The sequence below is a fragment of the Gadus macrocephalus genome, chromosome 19, assembly GCF_031168955.1.
Source record: "Gadus macrocephalus chromosome 19, ASM3116895v1".
In the NCBI taxonomy this organism is placed as follows: domain Eukaryota; kingdom Metazoa; phylum Chordata; class Actinopteri; order Gadiformes; family Gadidae; genus Gadus; species Gadus macrocephalus.
The window spans coordinates 5760337-5784764 of record NC_082400.1 but is presented as its reverse complement, the minus strand read 5'-3'; the positions used below and the strand labels follow the sequence as shown (position 1 = coordinate 5784764).

General features: G+C 48.3%; 1 protein-coding gene across 4 annotated transcripts in view; it reads right to left on the bottom strand.

Annotated features, from left to right (window-relative positions):
* Positions 1-24428, bottom strand: part of rxraa (retinoid X receptor, alpha a) — a 107216-nt gene that overhangs the window by 60019 nt on the left and 22769 nt on the right. For all 4 annotated transcript variants that reach the window (XM_060038896.1, XM_060038898.1, XM_060038895.1 and 1 more), the window contains exon 2: positions 17862-17987. In XM_060038896.1, coding sequence (XP_059894879.1) covers positions 17862-17987 — 126 coding nt within the window. The remainder of the gene's footprint in view (positions 1-17861; positions 17988-24428) is intronic.

Here is a 24428-nt window from a genome sequence, read left to right as displayed (position 1 = left end):
GAGGAGACGGGACAGCGAGCCCCTCTGACTTGAACTCTCTTTCGGAGGTTCGCTGGCCCACCGCCAAGAAACACAGCGTCCAGAAACTACTTTTCAAAAGGTTCCCTTTTTTTTTTCTCAACGGACGAGAACGTTTTTTTTCTTATATCAGAAAAAAAGAAGAAGAAAAAGTGAGTGAGAGTAAAAGCTTCATAAACCACGAGGAACGTCAGAAACGGGGACAGAGAATCCTGGCTTTGCCGGTTGAACGTCAAGATCCTTGTCTGGTCGTTACTTCTCAGTGGTGGTTAAAACGCCGTCGATCACCGAGCGCCAGGGCCTTCTGACTTCATTCCCAATGTATTTCTTTTCAGAAATCCCTGCTCCTGACCCTGGGTGACCCTCCATGAGGTGAACCCTCTGCGACCGGTCTCCCCAGAGCAGTGGCATCGTGGGACAGCTCTGGGGTGTGGGTTTCTGGGGTCTCCTCCTGGTTTGAAAGGACGCTGTGAATGCTGGTGGTTTCAGGGGACACGACGTGTGTGTGTGTTTAAAGTTGATCTGTTTTACTGAGAATGGTTTAGGGGGAAGGTATACGGCTCTCAGGTGTGGGGTAAAATATTAAAAAAGCACTTTACTGTGCTTTAACACAATCATTTGTCACACAGCCTTTCTTAGGACTTCGCAGACTCGAGTAGATCCTGCAATTAGCGCCCCTATAATAACCCTGTGTGCAGAGGCCTACGTCGGCTCTAGCTGTGGTTAGAGGAGACACTCTGGATCTCATTGTGAGTTGTGGCGTAAATGTGTGCGTACTTACGGTAAGGTATGTATGGCTGGGGTTTAAGGGGCCAGAGTGTGTTTCTAGTTGTGGTTCGAAGGGCATGGTGGATGTGTGTGCAGTTGTGGTTTGAAGGGCCATGTGTGGGAAAGCCAGAGGAAACATCACTAGTGAAGACCTTCCAAGCTAGCTCAACGCGGCGGGGAGAACAATACCGACAAAGACCTGACACACTCGTACGCATATACAAATACCCACGCACACATACACACACACAGAAACACTCATACAAATGAGAACAGACACCACACCACGCAAATAGACACAACAATGCTCAAAACATCATGACACACACAAACACATATAAAGGCCCTGAACCTGACCACACACGCGGAGACGTTACATTTGGAACCGACTACCAGCAGTTAACATGGTCTGTGTTGCTGATATAGACCAAGTGTGTTGCTGATATAGTCCCAATGTGTTGCTGATATAGACCCAGTGTGTTGCTGATATAGACCCAGTGTGTTGCTGATATAGACCCAGTGTGTTGCTGATATAGTCCCAGTGTGTTGCTGATATAGACCCAGTGTGTTGCTGATATAGTCCAGTGTGTTGCTGATATAGTCCCAGTGTGTTGCTGATATAGTCCCAGTGTGATGCTGATATAGTCCCAGTGTGTTGCTGATATAGACCCAGTGTGTTGCTGATATAGTCCCAGTGTGTTGCTGATATAGACCCAGTGTGTTGCTGATATAGACCCAGTGTGTTGCTGATATAGTCCCAGTGTGTTAATGATATAGACCAGTGTGTTGCTGATATAGTCCCAGTGTGTTGCTGATATAGTCCCAGTGTGTTGCTGATATAGTCCCAGTGTGATGCTGATATAGTCCCAGTGTGTTGCTGATATAGACCCAGTGTGTTGCTGATATAGTCCCAGTGTGTTGCTGATATAGACCCAGTGTCTTGCTGATATAGTCCCAGTTTGTGGCTTATATAGACCCAATGTGTTTCTTATATAGTCCCAGTACCTGCCACCTCCCAGTGATAACTCAGGGGGCTACCACAAACACACACAGATACATCCCACTCACTGCTTCCTGATTAACACACCAATTAAACCAGGAAGTTACAAATCCTCTGGCCTCGCTGTGACAAATAGATGGTGAAGGAATACACACGCACAAAGATATAGCCCTACACACCCCCGCACCCACACACACACACACACACACATAAAGCGCCACACACCCATGCACACACACCCACATATAGGGCTACACTCACACCACACACACACACACACACACACACACACTAACTCAAACATGCCACCATCATCGTTATGCACATGAGCATTGCAGTAAGTTCAGGCATAGATGGATAAACACATGGATGGAATGAAATTGTGCGAATAAAGACCATTACAGATTCCTCACTTCAATCCATATGTCCCTCCAGCCACACAATAACAAGCATTTAAACAGAGAAAACATGCTTTGCATGACTCTACTCTCCCTCCCCCCCAGCCCACAGCTGCCCAGCCAGGACACTGTGGAAACCAGACCCCTCAAACAACTGCCCTGCCAAGTGTATATCCCACTCAACAAGTACGAGAGATTGTAACTACTTCGTTATTCAGAGCGAAACAAAATGTTCAATATAACACCAGTCATGGAATGACAACATATCCATCGTTTGCCACTCCTTCAAACTGTAACTTTTCCCCCAGAGGGAGAAGGGGCCACCCCAGGGTACGGCGTAGTCACAGGGCAGTAAGGGTGTTTGTCTCCCAGCTGGACGTGCTGCGTTCGAACCCCAAAGTCCATAGTCTGAGTCATAACAAGTCGCGAGAATACAATCCCTGTCATTCGCTTTGGAAGAAGGCATCTGCTCGAAGACTTGATAGTAGATGGTAGAATGGTGTTAAAACCAACTTTGGTTGTGTTATTCGGATGGCATGGCAACAGCAAGGTTCAGAGGTTTGATTCTATTCTATTCTGTTACTACACTACACAAAGTGTTTGAAATGAGGTTTGTATGAAAGCACCCAGAAAGTGACATTATAGTTATCCACAAAGTCAATTGATTCCTCGAAGTACTAGAAGTATTGAGGCATTCAGTACTTTGGTTCTAAACTTTTTCACCAAATCTGGTCTGTTTGTTGTCTTGCTCAAGGAAAAGTCTGAATTGACTTGTTGCAGGAGGAGTGGAAATGCGAGTGAGAGCTGGAGAGAGATATTGAGAGAGCCTGTTGTGTTGGACCAAAGAAAGCGTATCTTAGTGTTATCCAAAATAGTTGGGTGAGGAAGAGTTGAGATTGTAGTGAAAATAGGGACATTTCATGCACCCACAGGATTTCAGAGCAGGGAGTGTCCTTGAACGAGACTTGGTTTGGACACAATAACAAACAGACCGGATCAAGCGATGGAGAAAGAGAAATGTTGACGTTCTCTGCAGGGATTCATAGTCTAATTGCTTTTAATAATTTAATGTCACCTACTACATTCTTATTTTTTTTTGCAAATTATGAAACCTTGTTTAATAAAAATATACATAATAATGTTACCCAAAAAAAGTAGGGGATTAAGACAGTTGATGAATGCATAACTCAGACGTGTATTAGTGGTTTTTATTGCCGTCTGAAATTGAAGGGAGAGACAGCGGCAAGCTGGAGACGACGGGATGGTATTCGGCCAATCAGAGCACATGAGACTCTGCATGTCTGTCAGTGTGTGTGTGTGTGTGTGTGTGTGTGTGTGTGAGACACTGAGCGATCGGCGGCCATACATCCTGAGGGCCACCGGGAGTTTAATCACCCATAACCACAATTACGGACGTGCACATCAGCCTCATAAAGCACTGAAACAAGATGAGCCGCACTGCACACACGCGCGCACACCACACACAGGATGAATTCCACTGAATCGTAAATGAGGAGTTGAAGGCACAGGCTGAGTCAGAGAGAGAGCGGGAGAGAGAAAGAAAGCGAGAGCTTGCTATTAAGAAGAATAGCTTAATACAGCTAAGTATTGACAAAAATAAACAAAACGGAGAGAGAGAGAGAGAGAGAGAGAGAGAGAGAGAGAGAGAGAGAGAGAGAGAGGAGAGAGAGAGAGAGAGAGAGAGAGAGAGAGAGAGAGAGAGAGAGAGAGAGAGAGAGAGAGAGAGAGAGAGAGAGAGAGAGAGAGAGAGAGAGAGAGAGACTCCAACACAATGGGCTCCACAACTCATAACGGAGGAGTGTGTTTAACCGCCAGTGGACGTAACAAGCTCCTCACTGACAACGGCGGTGGCATTGACTTTGTTTCAGCGCGCCGCGGCAGGTTTGTCGGCAGCAGCCCTTTGAAGTCGCACAAGGGCCTTGGAACGGCAGCTTTTCAAAGCAACCCAGCAGCAAACGCATCGGTGTCGGCCAACAGCATGCATTAACATATCAAATGGGAACACGGTTACACATGCACACATGCACGCGCACACACACACACACAGACATATTCCCGCATAGGGTTAGCTGTGTTTAGGGGGTGCACGCGCGCTAGGGGAGCTGTGTGTGCGCGCTGTTTCTAATGATCACGTAGAGCTCCACAGAGTGCCGTGAGACAGGCCTTAGATAGGATTAAGATGCAAGCCTTTATCAGCGGGTTCTCACAACTCCCTATAGAATATATCAGCTACCCCCCTCTCTCTCTCTCTCTCTCTCTTTCACTTCCCTCAACTTCACTCTCCTTTTACTTTTCAGCTATCTCTCTCTCGCTCGCTTGCTTATGTTTTCTCCCTCTCTCTTCAGATCTCCCTCTCTTTCTTACTGTCTCCCTGTTTCTCTCTCTCTCTCTCTCTCTCTCCCCCCCAAATCCTTTTTCTTTGCATCCCTCCAAGTGGAAAGGTATCGGGTTTGAACCCCTTATGTCCGCAGTCTACCTGTAAGGCACCCCCGGGCAAGACATGATGACATGGCTCTTCAATCCGGTGTAAGTCTCTTTGGACAAAAGTGCTTAATTACGAGAAATAAAATACTCACACGTGGGTAATCAAGCCTGCGATTGGCCCAGAGTGTGATGACGGCGCCTGGATCACAGAGGGTCACAATGGGATGGTCATCGGCTCTAAGTCCATGTGATCCCATAATAAAGATATTACATAACATGATGGTAAAAAAGGGAAGTCTATGTTATCCTACATTGCATTGAAACGCAGGGATCGTGCGTTTCAATGCAATGTCTATGTGTGTACTTATGCTGTAGTTTGTATGCTGTATGTATTCTGAGTTTTGGTTTCAAGTTCTGCACAATAATACATCCTTCCTCATCTCACACAGCAGCACACCAACACTAGAGTACAGCACCCTTCTAGTACTGCAAGTATGACCTCTACATGAGGTTACTGCACAACTTACAAAGTAAACATTGAGGAACTGGGAAAAAATTATTGGGATGTTCCCAAGCTTTCAAGAACCAATTGTCATGGTTCCTCTTGTTTCCTCTTAAAAAAGCAACATGATGATTTTTTTAGACAATGAAATTGTGACTTTTACAAGCCATTCAAAATAAAAGCACAATGTTTCCTCCTACAAAATAAAAGCATGATCATTCCCAGCTCTTCCAAAGAAAACCGCAATGGTTTCGCAGGCAGTTTAAAAAATAGATGAGCATCATCAATTAGCGTCTAAAGTGTAGGACAGATGGAAAACAGCTGTGCCAAGGAATGGAACTTTAGCAGAGTAATCAGCTTGATTAATCTAATCGCTCGGTTAACCAAGACAAGCCCTCTTTAGTCTGAGGTGTGAACTGGAATGAAACCACGACCTCAATGCACTTTTCTATACCTTCACGTGCACGTGACAAGTACATCCGAAGGAGAAGTTCTATGTCCACAGATAGGGTTAACGGTTGAGAGTTTTAAATTAATCAATGAGTTTTAAGGAAATTCATCAATGAATATTAAATATTGATGTACATATCTATGGAGGGTTCATTCTCTCAGACTTTCCCTTTTGCAAACGTAGCCACGCAGATATGTCATACATAATCACCGGTAAACAACAAAAGAAAGCTCAAACAGGCCCCACAGCGGTGTCACATACAACCCACTTCTGCTGATAGCTGCTCGTCCCCTCTGTTGTGTCACTGTTTGCTCACGCCCACGTGGCTCCTCTCTTTAATGCCTTTACAGCCGGAGTTCGCTCACTGCGTCGCGTCCATCTCATGACGACAGGTGGCGAGAGGGGAGAGTTAAATCCACCTCGGTGTCTGGTCATCACATGGTGAACGGAATGGACACCGGACGAGGCAGACGTTCCATAAGCAGTAGGCGTTATGGTGATGACCCTGCAGACCCCAGGACGGACGGACGGGAGACCCATAGACAGGGCGTGGGTTGTATAAGCCATCGCCGCGGTAACTCACACCTCATGCCTGGAACCATGGGAGTCGTGTTGCTACAGGTGGTGTCAACGCACGGCTGGGTTAGCCTGTGTATACAGTGTGTGTATAAATGAATGCATGCATCTGTGTCGGTGTGCAAGCGTTAAATACATCTACAGGTAGATGCAGGCGTGTGTATCTATCCTTCTACATAAAGATACAGGTGGGGGCCGACTCACACACACACAGGTGTGTGTGTGTGTGTATGCTTTATATTGGGAGTATAAAAGTTCACCTGAATACCCTGGTTAGAGAGTATTTAGCATAGGCATTTAGGCACACACACACACACACACACACACACACACACACACACACACACACACACACACACACACACACACACACACACACACACACACACACACACACACACACACACAATGATTGTGACGCAACCATGAATTTAGCATTCTGGACTTTGTCACTCTCCTCCCATCTCTGACTCTTTCCCCCTCCCTCCCTCCCTCTCACTCTCCGTCTCCCTGTGCCACTCCATCCCTCTCTCTCTCTTTCCCCCTCATCTCCTTCCCTCGCTCACTATCCCTCTGTGTCTCTTTCTTTCTCCCTCTTCATCCCCCACCCTCCCTCCCTCCCCCTCCCCTAGAACCACGTCGGTCCATTAGATCCATGTCACAGCGCGGCGAGAACACCATGCCCCTGTCCCACTTTATTCCTCTCTCTCTCCCCCGCCAGCCCCCCCTGATCTGTCCACGGGTGCACGCAGCCGGCGCGAGCGTCGCTTTAAAGGTCGGGCTGCATTGCAACGCGCTTCCCACCAGCGACCCGACTCACATCGTAGGAGCGGAGGCTCCCCGACGGGGTGATGAATAATCCATGAGCCGGGTAAGTGCAGCGGGCCGCGCAGAGGATCGATCGTCGCGGGCGTGGGTTTGGATGGATCATAAAAACTATTGTTGTTTTAAGGCTTTACCCAAAGCGCCTCAGTGGGAATTTTTTCAGGGGACGACATGCTCCAGGCTGTCCACTATAGGTTAGGCTGCAGAAAGGACAGGGGATCTGACGCAACGGCCTTCTCCTGGGAGTCACCTAGCACCCACCACACAATCCTGCCCCCCCTACCCTCATGGCCTACATCTTTTTGGGTTGGTGGACTGGGGGGGGGTGAGGGCGGGTTGTTTGGACTTCAGCAGTCGCCCCCTGTTCTCGGGGGCGTCGACTCCAGGCTGGTGCTGCTGCTGGTGTGTGTCACAGCCGCGTCTGCCACCACCCAGCGCCCCTTGGGTCAATGGGAATAGAAGCTGGTGAGAATTGGGGCGCGGAGACCAGAACAAGACATTTCCATTAGTCGCTGCTTCACCACTCACACCACACACACACACCCACCCGCTGTCTCTCTGAGGACACCAGGAGTCTGCAACACTTCTACCCAGAATGCACTGCTCTGCATTAGCACCACTCCGCTGGACAGGGGGACCAGTGGCATGTGACACAGAAGGGAGGGGGGTGGTCAAAGTTCAGGCTGAAGAGCCGCAACCCTTAAAGACCCTAATGCCCCCAGTCCACTCCACCTCTCCTTCCCAGGGGTGACCCGACCATTTCAACCAACCTGGGTCCAGCTTGTGTCCAGATTTCTGCAGATGAAAGAGAAGTTGTGTCCGGGCATGCTAGGGGTCAGTAGGGAAGGTGGACCTAGCGTCAGCCATGACCCATGACCTCCAGGGATCGGGTTAGGTTACATTTGGTTTGGACGGCTCATCCCAGCTGCCCCCCCCCCCCCCCCCCCCCCCCCCCATCCAGCCCTCGACATAGAGTGCCCTATAATGCCAGCCCCGTCGAATCCCCTCACCATCAAACGACGAAGCTCCCCATCGGTTTTACCTCCCCCCTCCTCCGTTCTCTTCTCTGTTTCCCGCCCAGTTCTCCGCCCAGTCCCCCTCTCCCTTGCCTCTCCCCGTGGCGGAGGTAACTGACCGTAGTTGAGAACAGCACGAGCCTCCTCCGCCGCCTCCTCGCCTCGGCACACCTCAGCTCCCCAGACGCATTAGCTTAGCGCTTAGCTTAGCACAGCCCAGTGAACAAGCAAAGCCAAACAAGACAGCAGGGGAGGATGGGGCGCTGCTGCACCATCGGCTGGAAGGGGGGGGGGGGGCGATGTGGGGAAGACGGGGTCAGCGATGGACTTGTATGAAAGGGGGCCCCTCTTTAAATTTAACCTTTCGTGACATCACAAGTGTTTGTGTCCACACGATGCATCTGGATGGAAACGGCTTCTTGTGATGTCACAAATGGGTCGATTTTGATACCGTTTCTTATAAAGGCCAATAAACAGCACACCTCGTGGCAAGATCGGGGTCCCAATTCTTTTTATTTTTATCATTTGGCCAAAGACAGCACACACACACATCCCCCCCCCCCCCCCCCCACACACACACACACACACACACACACACACACACACACACACACACACACACACACACACACACACACACACACACACACACACACACACACACACACACACACACACACACACACACACACACACACACACACACACACACACACAGCCTTTCCTCCTTTGGCCAGCGCCCCTACAGAGAATAACCAGCGACAATCCTGATCTCTGATGGTTTCAAATCCACCTTGCTCTGCGCTACCAGCGCACAAAACACTGGCGTGTAGCAGGGTCGAAACACTGATTACCTCTGCTACTTGTTGTTGTTTTCCACAGTCACCCGGCAGGCCAGACTCCTGCAGTCCACCAAATCACAGCCATTAGTGAGCTCAAGTAGCTCCGGAAGTAAATAAAGAGGGATAACATAAATCACTAAGATAGCCCTCTCATCCCCCCTGGCCTCGCTTGCTCCATTATTCTACAGCTCGCTCCCTCGCTAGCTCTCTCGCCCACCTCCCTCCCTCCCTCCTTCCCTCCCTCTCTCCCTCTCTCTCCCTCCTTCGCCTCCCTCCCTCCCTCCACAGATCCAGATGTCTGATGCGATGCTTTGTGCTTCCATCATCTGACTCAGAGGGAGAATAAATACATACAGTATGGAGTACGCGTCTCAGTCAGGAAGACGATGTAGGCCTTTTTGGAGCGTTTCATCCCCAGACTTTATTTCTGTAGCACCCTTAAAAACAATCTGTTGGCTCCTGTCACTCAGCTGTGGCTAAGGGAAATAAATGTGTTTGACTGCGACTCCCGGCTCATTTCTGATTAAATCGCTGGGTTCGTTGGGAAGAGGGATGAGGGGGGTTTCTTTAAGGTTATTTGTTATCCCTTTTGCTCCGACTCTATTTACAAGTCTCTAATCTCCGTCTCTGCACTGTGTACAGCGCTGCATCATGATCCAAATGGCATGTCTGCTCTGTGCAGCTCAACTTGCAGAGAATGGCAATAACACCGGGCCACACGGGCCAGACAGTCCTGAGCTAATTCAAGGCAATGCTTATACGTATTGCCCTTAATCAGTCGCTGTCCCAAAGGGCTTCCTCGGCCCCACAGTACACAACAACCCCTTAACCCCAGCCTTCAAACACCAAGGAAAACGTCCTCCGAAACCAGATGGAAGGAAACCTTGGAAAGGAACCTAGAAAAGGGTTCCCTTGGTCCAGAGGTGATGAGGAGTTGCACCCCTTGGTTAATCCCTCTTTATCGTTCTTTGGAGAACGATATAACCACCAAAGAGCAGATAGACATCAAGGTTAGGACGAACTTCATCTCTGGGTCCAGTAATAGCAGTCTATGAAATAGGAGAACTTATGGTGGGACAACGGCCAAGAGCCTGGGCAGGAAACCAGAAGAATGAAGGGGAGGGGCTACGTCTTGTTTCCTGTTTAGTATCAGAGATATTCTAACGAAGAAAATAGATATTCTAACAAAGAAATCTCATTCGCGCAAATAGCCAAAGCTTTCAGAAGGGGAGTTTAACCAGTGTCTGTCTACTGTGGCTAGTCGCACGGTGTTGATTTGAAACCTTTGAAGACACTTTCTTTTTTACAGTTTACTACTGCTGGCTACTGAGTTTGTTGTGTCCGCTGTTAATAGCCAATTACGCGCTTCCTGATCCCCGCTTCTGGCATCGTGATTGGGCCAAACAAATATGAACCGAAAGAAAAATAAATGCCCCGTTCAACCCGATTTCAGCTCATCTGCATTCAGATTCCCGATTTGTCATCAGTCTCATTGGCGAGAACACAGGACGTCCTAGGACATACATATTCATCGTATTCATTCAGTTCCCCCACCGTACATTTCAGAGTTCTCCCTCTGTGCCCGACTGCGATTACCATACTGTTCCGTGTTAGGCAAAACACAGGGCCTGGAGAGAAAAAGGAGAACATGCTTGTTCATGTTTAATTGATGCTGATAAAAAATGCATGCTTTGCTTTTCCTCTGTTTCTTTTGCTGCCTGCCGATCCGAGATGCGCGTGCGCCATATTGTGGAATCCCAACTTGCAGGTCAGGATCGCATCCGGAGAGAGTTGGAATCACTGCCACAAAGACATCTCCCACACCGCATCTGTGTAATTAATCCCCTTCTAACCGAATACATTATCTACAGGCCAGCTAACCTTTGGAGAGCGCGTATTTTAAGCAAAAAGCAACCACATTCCCTCTAGAAATGATAATCATGAGAATAAATCCCTTTACTTAATGGATGGGGGAAATGGAAATGGGGAAAAATAGTGGTTTGATATCCGCAGGGTTCGAATAATACCGGGTTCCTCAGGAGTAGGATTGTTGATTCCGCTTTGAACAAATAGGATGGATTCTAGTCTAGGACATCAGCGCATATTCCAAAGGGAGGACATCTTTCAAACTCTCCTCTGCATCACTACACTCACTACAATCACTTGTTGACTTCAGAACCTGATCACTACTGCCATTCCGTTATCGCTCTCTCATTCTCCTCATCCTGTTCTCTGCTTTCCGCCCCCATCCATCCCTCTCTCCCCCCCCCACCTCACTCCTCTTCTCTCCCCCCCTTTTGCACTGCTTGTGTCTTTCCCTCGTCCACACCCCTCCCCCCTCTCTGCACTCCCTCTCTCCGCTGAGTTGGAGCTGTAACAATGGGATGATGAGACCGTGCCTCAACGTGGTGGTGCTAGTGGGGTGGATTACAGGATCAGGGGGCTTAGTATCCAACCCGCACTATTATGAACCAGCATAGTAGTATTTAATGTAGTTGTTCTACTTATTTTTGTGGTTTCAAATTTGGTTTGAATGAGTACAAAAGAATCCTACATAACCTCGAATCCTAACCTTAACTCACAGACACATCGGTTATCCCTAGCCATAATGGATAAACCTAACACAAGCCTTAGCTCTAGCTAAGGCCTAGCCTTACCCCTAGCTAACACCTAGCCCCAACATCTGTTAGTTAACTGCAGAACCAAACCAATCCCCCAAAAGTGTCTGAATATATTTTTTTACTTATGTATCCAAATTAATTGTGATAGACATCTATTTTAAACAAAAACTATTTTATTGCCACCGACTTATAAAATGTAGTTAACCATCATAAAATATGTTCTGCTGGACAAGTGGGGGAGTGTAGAACAACATTGTCGATATAACTCTTAATTCAATAGATCATACAGAAATGCTTTTCACCACTTTGTCTTCATTTTATCATAATAAAATGACACGCATGCCTCACATCAAACATCAGCCCTCTTTAATTATCTTAAAATCAACCAGAAGACTGCAATGATGTTGTTTCCCAGCAAATAAGACTGAGTTGTTTTCAATTAGGCGGCAGATTTTGTGCTCTGAGACAGAGAGAGAGGGAAAGGGGGAGGGAGGGAGAGACAGACAGAGAGAGAGGGAGAGGGAGAGGGAGAAACAGACAGAGAGAGAGGAGAGTAAGAGGGAGAGGGAAAGGGAGAGGGAGAAGGAGAAGGAGTAAGACAGATGGAGGGGGGGAGACAGAAAGAGGGAGGGAGTGAGAGGTAGACAGCAAGCAAGGAGAAAGAGCGGGGGAGAGAGAGAGAGCGAGAGAGAGAGTGGGAGAAAAAAAGACACACACAGACTGATAAAAAGAGGCCGAGAGAGAAATATCGATGGATGAATTAATCTTCCGAGTGACATCGTCCTCATAACCATGGACCAGAAACCGACGGAGGGATTAAAATTCTCCTGTGATGAGATCATCTGATTGTTCTGGATCTCTCGTTTCGTGTGTCTGAGGCGTGAAGGCTTTGCTCAAACAGTCACGAGGAATTCACCGATCGAGGAGAGAAGGGGAAACTGAAGGAGACAGGGTGCATCATGGGAGCTCCCAATCACACGCCTCTGATGGGCTATCTGGTGAGCTTAAGGGGAATCCTAGCAGCCAATTAGCTGAAGACTTGTGGCAGGTCTTGTCTGAGCCTCGATGACACCCCCGACCCGACAGTGATTATGTACACGGAGAGAAGCCAATTCATAAACACAGATGCACACACAAAGACACACATGATTACAAGCAACACACATGCATTACGAGCCCTCACACTCTGACCAATCAGAATGAGGGTTGAGCTACTCCCTAACAAGCCCTCTCCTCCTGACCCCGGCGACCTCTGAGGGACCCTGCGATACAAGGAGCCCAGGGCCAGGTTAACCCGTAAGCCCCAGACCTCTGCCCCGGCCCCCCCCCCTCCTCAGGGCGTAGCCCCACCTCCCCCTCCGTCCGCCCCCCCCTGTCCCCCGGTGGACTCCAGACCAATGTCTCCTCTTCTCTCCCTCCCGCTCTTTCTCTTCCATTCCTATCTCCATATCGCTCTTGTTGGCCCTCCCCTCCAACTCTTTTTCTGTCTCTCTCTCTTGCTCGGTTTCTCTCGCCCCCCTCTTTCTGTCTGTCCCCTCTCCCTTTCCTTCCCTTGCTCGCTCTCTTCCCCCTGCCCTCGCTCACCCTCTCCATCCTCCCTCCCTCTCTCCCCTCCCTCTCCAGTGTGGTACCAGTAGGTCTCCAGCCACATGCGCTGGAACTAGGAGACCACCTCATGGGGTTTAACTGCTGCAGGGATGCCCCGAGCGACTCCCCCCCCCCCCCCCCCCCCCCAGCCCCCTACAAAACAATCATGTGCACACACACGCAAAGCATGTAAACACACACACACACACACATGAATATTTCACATTGCACAGACAGACACACAACAATGGAAAACTTTCAGAAATTTGCCAACCACCCACTCCACACACACACACACACACACACACACACACACACACACACACACACACACACACACACACACACACACACACACACACACACACACACACACACACACACACACACACACACACACACACACACACACACACACACACACACCCCCCCCCCTTTGGCCAATGTGAGCTTTCAGTGGCCTGTTCCCCAGCTCTGCTCTGGCATGGCTCTGGCTCTGGTTGTGGAGGGGCGTTGGGTCCCGCCTGTGCTCCACACTAAACGGCTCCTAGATGAACTGGTGGGGGCTGAGCGAGACAGTGGGAGAGTACGGAGCTCCATCATGAAGTGGGCCGCTGAGTGTGGCAGTAATGGAGGGCTTTGGCACGGAGCCGCTGCTTATTCAACCAAAGGACTCTTTACCGATAGAGAGAGATTAATCAAAAGCTGACCGCTGACCGCACACACACACACACACACACACACACACACACACGTGCAGACACACACACACACACACACACACACACACACACACACACGTGCAGACACACACACACACACACACACACAGACATACACACACAGACGAGTGTCAAATACACTTGATAATCGAGTGTACTTTGGTTTGGTTTTATCGGAAATGGCTCAGACGCGTACTCTTGTGCAACACATCACAAAACATCTTGTGCCCCCCTCTCCCTCCCTCCCTCCCTCCCTCCCCCTCTCCCTCGCCCCCACCCCCTCCCTCCAGGCCGGCAGCACTGCTCTCGTCATCTGGGCCCTCCAAACGGGGACCATATTGGATCGAGACGCTGGCAATCAGGGCCGCGGTTCATCAGGAACAAATTAGCTCGTCTCGCGGCAGGGCCGGGCTCCCATTGGCTGGGCGGCGTGGCCCGCTCTGTTAGAGGGCACCCCAGACATTCCTGCGGATAATCTTTTCCATTCGCTGGCCCCGGCGAGGACAGACCCAATCACAGCACAACGACGGCATTGTGAGGAGGCTGCTGGCTGCAGCGCACGGCCCTGCTCTCTGTGGCGGGCTCTCTCTCGCTCTCTCTCTCTCTCTCTTACTTTCTTTTTCTCTTCCTTTCTTTCTACTCCCTCTCTCCCCCTCTCCCTCTCACTTCATGTCCCTCCTTCTCCCTCTTTTTCTTTCTCTCCCTGTCTCTGCCCCTGTCTCTCCCTCTCTTTCTCTCCCAAACCTCTTTCACTCGCACTCCATATTTCTCTTTTTTCCCCCACTCCCTTCTCCCCTACTCTCGCCCCTCCTCTTTCTATCTCTCCCCTCCCCCTCTCCCTCCTTCTCCCCCTCTCCGTGTCTGTCTCTCGCCTCCCCCCTCCCCTACGCTCTTCTCTTTCTCTCCCTCCGCCCTAAAAAGTTGTTTCCCGGCATTACTCTTTCTCAATGACTTCATGTTGAAAAGAGGAAAAAAGAAAATCAATACTTTTTTTTTGGGGAAGAATTGGCGGGAGAATGGCTACCTGAACACTATAGGGCCTCACAGACCCTCACAGCCCCTTCCAGTAAAATACAAAAAAAAGAATACTTTCCGAAAAAACATCCCAAACAATGAGAAGCCACCAAAACCAGAGTCTGGCCACATCAGTTGTGGGCCCCAAAAGAGCGCCAAAAGTCCCAGAAAGCACTGCTTTGGTCACCACCACAGCAGCTTGTCATTGCGGTGGCGGTGGGCACAGGGTGGCAAGGAGAGGGGGGGGGGGGGGGGGGATCACGCCATCAGAGGAACAGTGGTTTGATTGGTAGCAACAGGTTCCATAATTAGAAGGACATGGTTATTACAGAGGGTTTAAAACCACATGGACTCTGTACAGCTGTTCTCTCAGAACCAGAACCTCACCACTTACATTTATATTTCTATACATGTATATGTTATAACTAAACTATATTTATATTCATATAGTTATTTGACTGATGTTTTTATCCGAAGCAACATTTAATATAAGTTTCATTCCGGAGTAGGTAGTAGTTAAAGCATCCTGCTCAAGGATGCTTACGGGTTAGAATGTTATGGTGGAGTTTGAAAAAATAAAACATTGACAACGTTTACCGATGTCTACTAAGACAGAGATAGCTGTCTTGTCATTACTCGCTGCCTTCATTGGTCATGTCGATATCAGCCAATCAGCCATCCCAGAATGTGCGCAGGAACCCGCCTTGACAAGAGGATGACAGATTGCAATGCCATTTGGGTTTTTAGACCAGAAGAGCGTGATGACATGTAAATTCAAATGCATTAGACTGGGGGCGTTGTTTCGCTGGCACATTGAATGGCCGATTGTAAATTGCATTGCCATTTTAATAAAGAGACTAAAAAACCACGGCAATATGGAATGCAATTGATTAAGCTTTCATTCAAATCAAAATAATTCTGAATTAATTGAGGATTGCAGTGCCACTTTGCATATTGAATTGCCGAATGCATAATGCATTTTCAAACAGCGTGATCAAATTGTACATTGAATTGCAAAATGCATCGCCATTTGAATGCAGAGGCCAAAAAGCATCCATACTCCAGTAGTTTGCGGATAGCAAGCTCCAGCATGTCGAGCACTTACAAAAGCACCAGCCCCTTTTAAAAAGGACCAAAGAACTGTTTTTTTTCAAGCAAAACCAACAGAGCCATCGTCTTCTAATCAAGGCACCTCTAATTTTACAGGAAGCCGATCCACCCCCACAGCCAGCCGTGACAGTAAAAAATGTTGCAAATCAATCACAGGTAGCGGTACGAGAACGGTCCTGAGAGCCGGCAGAGAAGTGGTGTGCCTTTGACAGATCATGCAGAGACTTGTCGGTTGTCCTGTGAAACAGAGGGGAGAGGGTCCACGATTTGAAGCCTCTTTGTCACGCTCATACTCTCTCATAAGGAAGAGAAAAAAGCCCAAAAAAGCACAGAGTCAATATTTTTTCAGTTACCGGCTGAACTTGCAATGACTCATGGCCCTGCGTTTTAACCTCATGTTTGTGAAACGTGAGGCCAGGAAATGCCTGATCACAAACTTTAATTTGAATGGAATTACCTTTTACATCTTTTCCTGTCAAAGAAAATAACAAAAGATGATAATAAAATAAAATATGTAAAAATATGTATAAATGTATAAATATAGCCTGCGATGGCGAGCTAATCTACGAAACTCAGGTTAAGGACAGAAATATTTTGTAAGCAATGTGAATATATTTTCTTTATAAGGAAGCACAAATACAAAATAATCTTTCGATTCACTTAACATTACAACAACGTCAAACTGATGAAGCCCAAAATCAATTCAGAACTGGATGAGACACTGAGGAACACGTAATTCGTTCACCCCCATAACCTTCACATGCTCACAGAATCTGTACAAAAGCCCTCAGATTCTGTGCCTCCTTTCCTCTGACCTTGACAAGCTGAGGTCCTCCACTCTTGTTCCCTTTCCAGTAACATATATGACAAAACGCCTGCTTTCAACAAAAAACAACAAACACTGTTCTTTTATAGATATTTGTTCATGTTCATTGCGTTTCTGTATTTTTGGTGTTTTACTTATGTACATTCGATGATTCATTTACTATTCTCTGTTGTTACTATTATTTTTCTATCTTGGACAGAACAATTATGACAGTTGACCACGTGATTAATCAAGAAAATCTTGATCTGAGCACAGTGTTTAAAATAGTGTGTTGTCTTCATCACAGGTTAATACAAGTCCACACACACACACACACACACACTGACCTAGCCAGACTGTACACACACACACACACACACACACACACACACACACACACACACTGGCTTCACCAGACTGTAGTACACACACACGCACACACACACACACAGGAACACACTGGCTTCATGGACATCTGTTAGGTTGTCCGTCAACAAGGGGGCTCCACATGCAAAGGAGCCATAAATCATAAAACCAGACTGGGCCTTGGCTGGAGAGGGGCCTCTGGAAGCCGCCCCTGACGACAGGCTGTTTGTGTTGGTGTATTGGATGTGTGTGTGTGTGTGTGTGTGTGTGTGTGTGTGTGTGTGTGTGTGTGTGTGTGTGTGTGTGTGTGTGTGTGTGTGTGTGTGTGTGTGTGTGTGTAGGAATCGATTGCACTTTACTGCACTGTACATACTTCCATCAAATAAATTAATATGAAATAAATCATATTCATAAATCAAAATAAATAAATGATTACCAATTATTCCTGATAGTATATCATCTCGTAAGATTGGTATTCCCAGCCACAGTCAAAAGTTCTCAGCATCCCGTATTTTATATTCGAACAATCGTTAAATATTCTTAGCACGGAAAATCAGCATTTTGCCAGATTAACTTTGAAACCTTGAATCGATCATGTAATAATCCTCATAATAAAGATTTCTATATTTTCAATACTTTTGACCTATCCCAGTGACTTGAATGGAACCTGAACTTAAAACACCGCACAGCCAACAAAAACCTCTTCTGTAGCAAATGCAGCCTTTTGCACATTGGACATCAAGGTTAACACCTTCATCATACGGGAGGGAGGTCAGAGGTCGACGGCGTACGTACAGTGGGGGTTGCCGGTGGCCAGGCGGCGCTGGTGCAGGGAACACATCCCGCTGAAGCAGGTGCAGCCCTCACCTGGACGACCTCGCTGGGGGGGAGGGGCCAAGGAGCACTGGGGCTTCAGGAACCCTGGGGGCGAGAGACACAGACACAGACTGGCGTTAGACTCAGAGAGAGAGATAGAGGGGGTCGAGTCGAGAGAGAGAGAGAGAGAGAGAGAGAGAGAGAGAGTAAAGGAGAAGGAGAGAAAGAGAGAAAGCAAAACAGAGAGAGAAACAGAGAGAGAGCAAGAGAGCGAGACAGAGAGAGAGAGAGAGAGATTTGCGGGGCGGAACAGAATAGTAGCTAGGGGGGTTCCAATTCCAGCCTAAAGGTTCTTGGGTTGAACCCCCGATGTCCACGGTCTACCCGTTAGCATCCTAGGGCAGGATGCCCTGACCCCTACATACTCCTTAGCAACAATTAGCTATCTGAATTAAATGGGAGCAATTTCCAACGAAACAGATAAAAGCTAAACAATTGTCAGAAACAGTAACAGAAAGAAAGCGGCAAAGGAGAAGCAATGGTGAACATCGGACACAAGACTGGATCCTCTAGGCGCTGCTCACGCTCTTCGCACATGCTCACTGCAGACGTAGGAGGTGCTGTCTGCTAAGGCAGTGTACTTCAGCAGAGGAATGACACCTCAGCATCAGACGTCAACATGCCCTGGCCTTGCCCTCGCCTTCCCCGCAATCATCATCTGCCAGTGCCCACCACAGCTCCTGAAGGCTGCTGAAGGCTGAGGCGTAGCCAGTCCAGCTGTTTGTTTAACAACGCCAGGTGATTCCCAGCATGTATCCATCCTCTTCCTCACCCTGCCTGTCATACACATGCGCACAATCCCTCACAATCTCAGCAATCCCTGCTTCCAACAGGTTCGCCTTGGAATAAACAGAGCTGGACGCAATCGTCCGTTTGGGATGCAATCATCCAATTTCCGGATGCATATTGACAGCGAGCAGAGATTGACGTTATTCTTCATTCGTTATCGATGACCAATAGCAGGCAGCAGTGTATTTGGGGGCGTGTGGGGAAGTTTGATCATTTTTACTGAGCACCCTTGTGAAAATGAGCCTCCCGACTCACTTCCACTTCGGGATTCCACTAGCGGTAAGGACGCAATGAAGATTTTGAGTACGCCACAAAAATTCAGCCAGCAGCATAGGTTGATTTATTTTCCACGCTTGAAAAAACGAAATGGCAAAGCCAAACAAAATACTTTGATAAACAAAACCAAAAATCAACTAGAGGGTTGCTCACTTGCAAAGTTCCGTTAACATGAGAACCACCGGACATGTACCAGCCTCACAGCAAGCCGTCTCTCTATGCCTCCACCAACCCCCTTGAAAGCAGAAAATACCGGGCTTAAATAAAGCCAACCAGTTAACTAAAATGGTAGATACCAACTACCATGGGGGTTCACCGACCCAAGTACCATAATACATTTATATTTTATAATGAAATCATATTCGACCACACACTTTATTACACATCTTAACAGTTTGAATGTTGATGATGAAGTTCACTGTTGCAAAATGCAAAATACCATAATAATTAAACTTAGCAAATAACGTCTCCCCCCCCTTACAAACAGTCATGTTCCTGCATCCCAATCAGGCAATGATTGCATTTCCAGGTGCTCATGTTGCCTGGGGTTCAAAATGTCTGGGGACCCAGGAAGTGGGTGTGGCTGTCAGGGTCTGTTTGTGTCATGCAAAATGTATGGGTTAACGGCAGAGAATGGGTTATGGAGCATATCGGCTAGTACCTAACCGATTGCGAGGATGTTTACATACAAGTAACTGAAAGGTTTTGTTGTTTGCTGCACTGCGGGCGACACTGCGGGCGTGATAAAGCGCTTTTATCGGGCTTTATCAGGCGCTTTCGTGTATGGTGTACGTCTCTGCACTTAATGTACCAACTTACTGTATGTTGTACGGCCTGGCACTTAATGTGCATACTTATTGTATGACATACGTCCTGGCACTTAAATGGTTGTAAATAGTAGGATTAGTAAATAGTAAGTAGTAAATAATAGTAAATAATAATTGTGTAGCGTCTTATCCTAGCTTACTTTGTTGTATACAGGGAATGGGTTCATCTAGCGAGTTTTGGTGCCTGGCACTTGGTTCTACGAACCTCCTTACTGTTCTGACTGCGATAAATTGTTTCTCCTTCTTCTGACAAATGTACTTGTAAGTCGCTTTGGATAAAAGCGTCATCAGCATCAATGGCCTTAACCGCCCTAAAGGCCATAACCCCTCTCCTAGTGGGACCAGGCCTGATCCTCATCTGCCCCCCACCCGTAGGCCTGCCTGGGACTGCGTCTACAGAGAGGGGCTGGGCTGGAGGATGAAGACGGCAGATACGTGTGTGTGTGTGGCCCCCATCTCCATATAGATGTCCTGGGGGGCAGAGGGTGGGTGTGTACGAAGAGCGTCTCCCTGTCTGTCTTGGGTGGGGGGGGGGGGGGGGGGGGGGGGCAGGGCTGGGGGGGGATCAGAAAAATCAGGCTCAATAGGGAAGTCATTATCTGATACAATGGCGGGACTGATGGCAGCGTGACGCCCCCACCCCCCACCCCCCCACCCCCCCGAACCACATTCAACACGGTCATTACTGCTGTCTCCGTCAGGCAGACGGAGATAATGCGGACCAGTGTTATCGGAAAATGTTCTGTTATTTTTTTGTTGTTGGTTCTTCATACCTTTCATGATTAAAATAGAGCACATGTATCGCATCAAGATGAAGTGAGGATACTTCTGTGTTGTGGGATTGAAACACAACACAACGTGCACGGATACATTCTGTGCTGCAGCTGACCTCTGACCCCAGTGGCGATCTACACGGCTAAATCCCCCACCTGCTTTTTTTTTTTAAATCGCCGCTTGTCCTCTTTGAATGGAAATGAGAGGGGGGCATCTGAGTCCATCCCTGTGATCATGGACACGCGAGCGACGAAAAGACGGGAGGCTGCCCTTTTCCTGTGCTCGCGTAGAAAGAGAGAGAGACGGGGGTTTCGAGAATCGGCAAGGTCTTCTTTTATCGAGTGGGCAGCTCAAGCGTACCTCATGGGCGAAGCCTTCCCTGTGCCGAGTACACGCAAGGACCTTTTGGCTATCGGAGTAAACATAGGAATAAGGAGCGGAAACGTACAATGTGGCCCGTGGTTTTGAGACACCAATATATATACTCGACTTTTACCATGAAAAAGCGGCCGCCACTCCAGATGAGCTCAGAGAATGACATTTAAAACAGACGCAAAGGGATATTGAATTAGTTCCCCATGATAAGCTGTCTGAGGCTCTGGAGCGCTGCGCTCACAAGGCTGTGTGTGTGCACGTGTGTGTGTGTGTGTGTGTGTGTGTGTGTGTGTCTGTACGTGTGCGTGTGTGTGAGCGCACGTGTTTGCGTGCATGCACGAGCGTTCGTGTGCGAATGCTCGCTGCCTGCATGCGTGTGTGTGTATGCGTGTGTGTGTATGTGTGTGTGTGTGTGTGTGTGTATGAGTGTGTGTTTGCGTGCATGCATCAGCGTGCGTGTGCGAACGCCCGCCTGCCTGCATGAGTGTGTATGTGTGTGGCACAGATCCTGGCATGTGGAAATAAACGTGTGTATAGCGTCAGGTCGGCCTTTAAATCTGTTGCTCAACTCTTTGATTGGCGTGATGGATGATTCAGCGTACGGACCGAGTCAGAGCAAGTCTGGGCCAGTGGGAGCGAGCACAGACACTCTGAGATCACGCCAAAAAAGCATGGATGACTTCAACAAGCCTCCTCTTTCCGTTGCTGTACGGAGCAGGAAAACAAAGGCGTTTCCCCGCTTTTACTTGAAACTTCTCTGGCCGGCGCGTTAAACCAACAACTGTGAAATGAACATGTGCCACCAAACTATGGCATTATATGTTATTTACTTCAGTAACCCTCAGTGAAACCTTTCATGATTACCACAACCGCCTCCGTGTATACATTTGAGCAACGCCTCCAACACGATTACATAGCTCTTTAACAATATCCAGCCTTTAATGGATTTGCACGAGGCTTCCCACACAATCACAAACCTCTCATAACAATTTACGGTTGATTATTCCTGCGGTTTCAGCCAACGAAGAACGAATCTCATTCAGACTCTTAAACGTGCGCGCTCCGTCATGATGAACTTTCCCATCTTGACCAAGCTAAAATTTTCTTTGGGCACATGGCAAATTCCTGCCCGAATTAAAAGGTCAAAGGGCACACTGTGACACACGCCACAGCGCTCCGAGCGTTGTCACCAGACATTAGCGCGTTAGCATGTGAGCTTCCAGCTCCCCAGTCAACTGAGACTTTTTCCCCCCCCCAAATTCTGGGCTAAGCCGAAAGGACAGACAGGGGCCTGAAAAATCCCCTGACTGTGAGTCTTCCACTGGAAGAACGTTCCCACGGGATGCGATTCCCTCTCAGATCCACACCTGGAACCAGACCCCAGGACCGTGGGAGATGGAGAGGACTGGGTCAATAGGAGGATGCCAAGTTATGTTAAGGACTGAATGACTTGGTCTTGGGTTCTGCTTGGTTTGTTTTTGTGTTTCTGTCCACTTGGCACCTATTCCAGTCCTCAACGTCCCTGGAAGGGAATCCCTCTTCGGCCCTCTTGTCATGGTTTCCTCCATCTGGGTGATGGGAATATCCCCTTGTCCTTCAGAGAGATTTAGGGTTGTGAATGTGGCCTGTGTAGCCATTTAAGACTGGATCTTTGAATATAGTCTATTCATGTCAAATTGACTTGGTTCTTCTGAGAATTTCTTTATATTGTAGGTCCTATCACATGTATTGATAATTTGCTTTTGTATATAAATAGGTCCCAAGCATTTTTTTCAAGCGGCAAAGTGTGCAACAGATCTGAATTAGCAGTTGGAACCCATAAATAGCAATTCAACAAAAGATTTTCAGCAATGCCCCCCCACCCCCCCCCCCCCCCCCCCCCCCCTTTTCCCCACACACACACACACAAAAGTAACCAACTCATTTCCGAACCTTGACCTCGACCTTGAACGAAACTGAACATTGAAGGGGAATGGAATGAGATGTGAATGAAGCGCTGGGCAGAACTGCAAGGAATCCACCGGCAAGCAAGTCACGACCAGGCTCGCAGGGGTTTCCCTTCAGAAGAACCACACTTAATGACTCGGCTGCCGCCAAGTCCTGAGGAATAATTGTACATTTGAAACGTATTTGCTTCCCCCCCACCACCCCTCTCAACCCCCCCCCCCATCCTCCTCTCTCTCTGCTTGCTTGGCAGCTTCCATCCATTTCAACGGTGGGAAAGGATAGAGGGTGGGGGGGGGGGGGGGGGGGGGGGGGTTTGTCCTGGGCACCTTGAAGTAAATGATGAAAGCCATGCACGGCAGATGCTCCGGCATGTAACGTGCACACCCCCGCCCGTCCCCTCCCCCCCCAGCCCATGAGCAGGGGAGGGGGGAGGGGGGAGGGGGGGACGGGGGGGAGGGGGTGTACGCATGTTGGGTCATTAAAAAGGTTCTCCATCACATGGTGTGCGTATTTGTCTTAGCCCCCTCGTATGTATACAGTACCAGGCTCCTGATTACCAACCATGTTTGATCTCCACTTCTTCTCTTTCTTCCTCCCCCCTTTCACTTCAGGAGAGAGAGGGTGGGAGGGAGAGATATGCGTAGAGCGGGACGGAGAGAGGGATGGAAAGAGAGGGAAAGAAATGTTACAGGGGGACACAGCAAGAGTGGGGGAACGAAAGAGAGGGAGGGAGAAAGCAAGGGAAAGAGAGAAGGACAGAAACATAGAGGGAGAGAGGCAGAGAGAGGGAGAGAGGGAATAATCAGAGCAATGTAAACATGGTGGGGGTCTCCTCGTTAAATATAGGTCACTAACGCTAATGAAACCGTAGAGTTTAAAGCGCTGGCTAATGAAACAGAGCTTGGGCCATGGAGCGCGAGTGGGAAAAAAGGCTCTCTTTGTACGAACAGGAACCCAGTGGAAGAACGTCTTAATGAGCTAAAGGTGTGTGACTGTATAGCCTCGCCGTTGGATTCAAAGGGTTGCATCGTATACACGCCGTTACACAGAATACATTTGGAAGACAGCGTCTTACAGCGCTATGAGTATACACATCATTGATCGTGATGTGACTCTCATAGATAATCCAAAAGTGTAGTAAAAGTTTGTAAAGTAATTTTTTTTTGACCAAGACGTGCTCAACTCTCGAATCAAGAAGAAACCTTGTGAAATATTGGACATTTTATGAAATACAGGAATGTGTAGGAATGAGCCATCGAACAGGACATTGTTTGCGGTATACTCGTAACCATGGCGACCAAGGCCGAGGTCAGAGTTGCTGTGTAGGGCCTTGATGCATTTGCCAGGCGTAGTAAAACCTCTGTTACCACGGCGACCATTGTGAAAGTGAAACGCATCTCGCATTTTATTTGTCAGCAGAGGCCCCGTCACGCCTAGCTGGATGTAGATGAGCTTCAATGCGCTCACCGCTTCTTTTCATTTCACCAACTGAGCTTTT